Source organism: Cebus imitator, unplaced genomic scaffold (assembly GCF_001604975.1).
Source record: "Cebus imitator isolate Cc_AM_T3 unplaced genomic scaffold, Cebus_imitator-1.0 Scaffold18, whole genome shotgun sequence".
Taxonomy (NCBI): domain Eukaryota; kingdom Metazoa; phylum Chordata; class Mammalia; order Primates; family Cebidae; genus Cebus; species Cebus imitator.
The window spans coordinates 8848911-8852794 of NW_016107333.1; the positions used below are offsets into that span (position 1 = coordinate 8848911).

General features: G+C 53.7%; 1 protein-coding gene across 4 annotated transcripts in view; it reads right to left on the reverse strand.

The window, feature by feature from the left end:
* The window catches only part of EFCAB8 (EF-hand calcium binding domain 8), a 71584-nt gene that overhangs the window by 39553 nt on the left and 28147 nt on the right, over positions 1 to 3884 (reverse strand). For all 4 annotated transcript variants that reach the window (XM_037733298.1, XM_017514387.2, XM_017514364.2 and 1 more), the window contains 2 exons: positions 3147 to 3220; positions 739 to 869 (listed from right to left, as the gene is read on the reverse strand). In XM_037733298.1, the coding sequence (XP_037589226.1) occupies positions 739 to 869; positions 3147 to 3220 (205 nt within the window). The remainder of the gene's footprint in view (positions 1 to 738; positions 870 to 3146; positions 3221 to 3884) is intronic.

The following is a 3884-nucleotide window of genomic DNA, read 5'->3' on the forward strand; positions in this document are numbered from 1 at the left end:
TTTTTGACAGAGTCTCACTCTGTCGCCCAGGCTGGAGTACAGTGGCACAATCTCGGCTCACTGCGACCTCCACCTCCCAATTCTTCTGCCTCAGTCTCCCAAGTAGCTGGGATTACAAGCACGAGCCATCACACCTGGCTAATTTTGTATTTTTAGTAGAGACGGGGTTTTACCATGTTGACCAGGCTGGTCTCGAACTCCTGACCTCAGATGATCCACCCACCTCGGCCTCCCAAAGTGCTGGGATTACAGGCATGAGCCACCATGCCAGGCTGGAAGTATGTGCTTTCACATCCTTTCACAGAGGAGGAAACTGAGAGTCACAGATGAGAAGGTAACTCATAGTCATCCCTTCATTAAGAAAACATTTCACTGACTGCCACTCATTCTATGCTGGCTTCCATGCTGAGTTTTGCATATAAATTGGGAGATAAAAGAGGCTACTGTGTTCTCACCGTGCTGCTGGTGGCAATGCCAGAGAAACTAGACTCCAGAGTCCACACTCCAACCACCATCCCCCACTGTCAGCCCAGAGGACAGGCCCTGCTTCCTGGAACCTGGTGCAATCTGCAGGCCACTGGTCTGCCCACCAGAGATGCCACTAACGCAGAGGTGGGTCCCCTCTTGGTAGGGATGTCCACATGTGGCTGAAGGGAAACTAGACCCTCACCATGGTCCACTCACCACCCCCCTCCCTTTCAACCCCACCGCCACAGCCAGGAGGGAAGTGCTTCTTACTTGGGTTTCTCAGAGGCTTTTGCTGGCAATATTGTCAGCACCACAGAGGACTTCTCGACGGCCGAACAGGAGACCACCAGGTTCATCTGGGGGATGAACTTGACCTGCTGACACCAGTTGGGATGGAGAGCCTGGGGAAGACAGTGGCAATGGCGGGAGACTCCACCCAAGGACCACTTTCCAGGCCCAGCCCCCAGAACATGGCCAGGTGTTGGGGTTGGAGGTGCCCAGAGGTCATGGAGCCTTTCTCCTGGTGATCACGAAGTGATGTGGCCCCATAGTCCTTACCCAGTTCCTGTGACAGCACTGGCCACCACTTGTCACTGAAAATGCTTAAAAGCACACAAGCCTACTTTCATTTGAAATCTTGTAAGTTAGAGGCTGGGGAAGGTCAGGCCCATACTAATAATCTCCTGAGAGGGGAGAAAAGATGAGTTGGAGTCTGCCCAGTCCACAGTCTGGGTATCCACAGGGAGCCCCCACTGTGATGGGCTGTGTTCCTGGCCCACTGCCACCCTCCGTGTCTGTCAGAACATGGCGTGCTCATGGCTCATGGAGACACAGAGGCCATGAGCATGCGCACTCTGCTGCATCTTGAGCCACAAAAGGATGGCATGCAGCCAAGAGGGCTGGCTGGGCTCTGAATTCTCCGGCTCCTACTCTGTAACCTAGACCAGTGCTTGGTCTCCCAGTCTGGAGATTTTCCTCTCCAGGACAAGAATGGAAATGGTGGGTGGGAGAGACTGGCTCATCAGATACTTTTTCAGTGCTTTCCACATGCAAGGCCCTGAGCCAGGTTTGACACACGCTCACCAGGCATCTGTCGCAATGCAGGCACCGAATCCAAGACACTGAGTGAGACCTGAGACGCTGAGCGGAGTGGAGGGAAACCCAAGCCCAAGATGAGCTTCCCCCAGAAGACAGAAGAACAGGCATGGTGGCTCACATCTATAAACCCAGCACTTTGGGAGGCCAAGGTAAGTAGACCAGCCCGGGCAACATAGTGAGGCCCCGTCTCCAATCAAAAAAATAGCTGGATGTGGTGCTTGTATTCTCAGCTACTCCAGGGGCTGAGGTGGGAGAATCACCTAAGCCCGGGAGGTCAAGGCTGCAGTGAACCATGATCACACCACTGCATGCCAGCTGGGGCAACAGAGTAAGACCCTGACCCTGCCACAAAAAAAGGGAGAGTTAGTGCTGGCCTGTTGGACCAACCAGACCCGTCCTGAGTGTGTCGTTCATTCACTCATTGGTGCAGCAAATGTACCTGGAGCCCACCAAGCGTGGGGTACTGTTTTAGGCACTGGAGACAGAACCGAGGGCACAAAGTCCCTGCCCTCAAGGAGCTGTGGATCTCGTGAACGTGACAGCGTGAGGAATCAGTGGACGAACCACACAAAGCTGAGGGCTGGTATATGCCAAGGGCGAAGGGAGGGAGGCAGAGGTGGGTGGGCACAGGGCTGTCCTAGGATGGCTGGTTGGGACCAAAGGAAGTAGACAGGGGGAATACGGGGCCCTTCCGGGAGGGCCCCGCAGCCTGAAGGCACAGCACATGCGGAGGCCCAGAGGCAGGAAGGGGCTGAGCGCATTCAGGGGACAGCAAAGGAGCCTGTGCTCTGCAGGAGAGCGAATGGGGAGGAGGAAGGTTGGAAACAAGCCCAGAGCTTGCAAGCAGGGGCCAGGTCACCTCAGGTCCTGATGGCCGTGGTAAGCACTTGAGATTTTTTTGCCAAATGTGATGAGAAGCTACTGGGGTGACTCAATCGTATTTCTTTTTTTCGTTTTTTTGAGACAGCCTCGCTCTGTCACCCGGGCTGGAGGGCAATGGTGCGGTCTCGGCTCACTGAAACCTCCACCTCCCAGGTTCAAGCAATTCTCCTGCCAAGTAGCTGGGACTATAGGTGAGCACCAACATGCCCGGCTAATTTTTATATTTTTAGTAGAGACATGATTTTACCACGTTAGCCGAGATGGTCTCGATCTCCTGACCTCGTGATCCGCCTACCTCAGCCTCCCAAAGTGCTGAGATTAGAGGCGTGAGCCAGCACGCCCGGCCAACTCAACTGTATTTCTAACTCATCACTTCTCTGGCCCTGAATGGAGACAGTGTTGCATGAAGAAAGGAAGTGAGGAACCCAGCCAGAAGCCACTGCAGCCATCCAGGAGTGAGGCGCTGTCGGCCAGGACCAGGGCTTAGCAACGGCGGTAGCGAGAGGAGCAGGGCCACACTGAGATATGGTCTGCAGACAGAGCTGACCGGGTCCAACAGCTGCCTCGACCTCTTTCCAGAGACCAAACCCCAAGGACTAAGACTGAACCCAGGGAGTAAATCCACTTTTTGCATTTACTTTGAGTGGTATACATGTACAGATAATCACCATCGTTAACAGACCAAGGAAAGAACTCACCTTCAGCCGGTAACTTCTGTACAGAGCAGACTTCTCATTTAAGAGTGTCTGTATGGAAACTTTGATCCAGTGATCTGATAGGGGAAAAAAACAAGGTCCATGTCAGCCGCTTTCCCCCTTTACTGGCAAGCAAAGCCTCAGAAGATGTTGATTTGAAACTCCTGTACTTCTCAAAAGGCTTTTCCACCCAAACCTGACTGGTGGCTCACTGTGTCCTGGTGAGCTCAATGGAGTGCTCTACCCCTGGAAAAAGACTCAGGCAGATCAATGGTGCCTCCCAGAGGGCCCCCACTAGTGCTCGGCCGAACCGGAACCAGATTTCCGGGCTCCTCACATTTGCTTGGTGCTGCAATCTAAACAAGCTGATTCTTCACTAGGGAGCTCCAGCTTTGCTGGAGTGGAGAAGGAATTGAGACTCCAGGCTCTTTTTATTCTGACAAGTAATCACTTGGGAGTTTGCCATCATGCCTCAAACTACCTGCGCTCCTTGTCCAGAAAGCACAGGTTCCAAGAAGCAGAAGTTCCTGGCATGCATCATAAAACAAGCGTGTCTGGGCCAGGCGCAGTGGCTCACGCCTGTAATCCCAGCACTTTAGGAGGCCAAGGTAGGAAGATCACTTGAGGCCAAAAGTTAAGAGACCAGCCTGGGCCCGGCGTGGTGGCTCACGCCTGTAATCCCAGCACTTTGCGAGGCCAAGGAGGGTGGATCACCTGAGGTCAGGAGTTCAAGACCAGCCT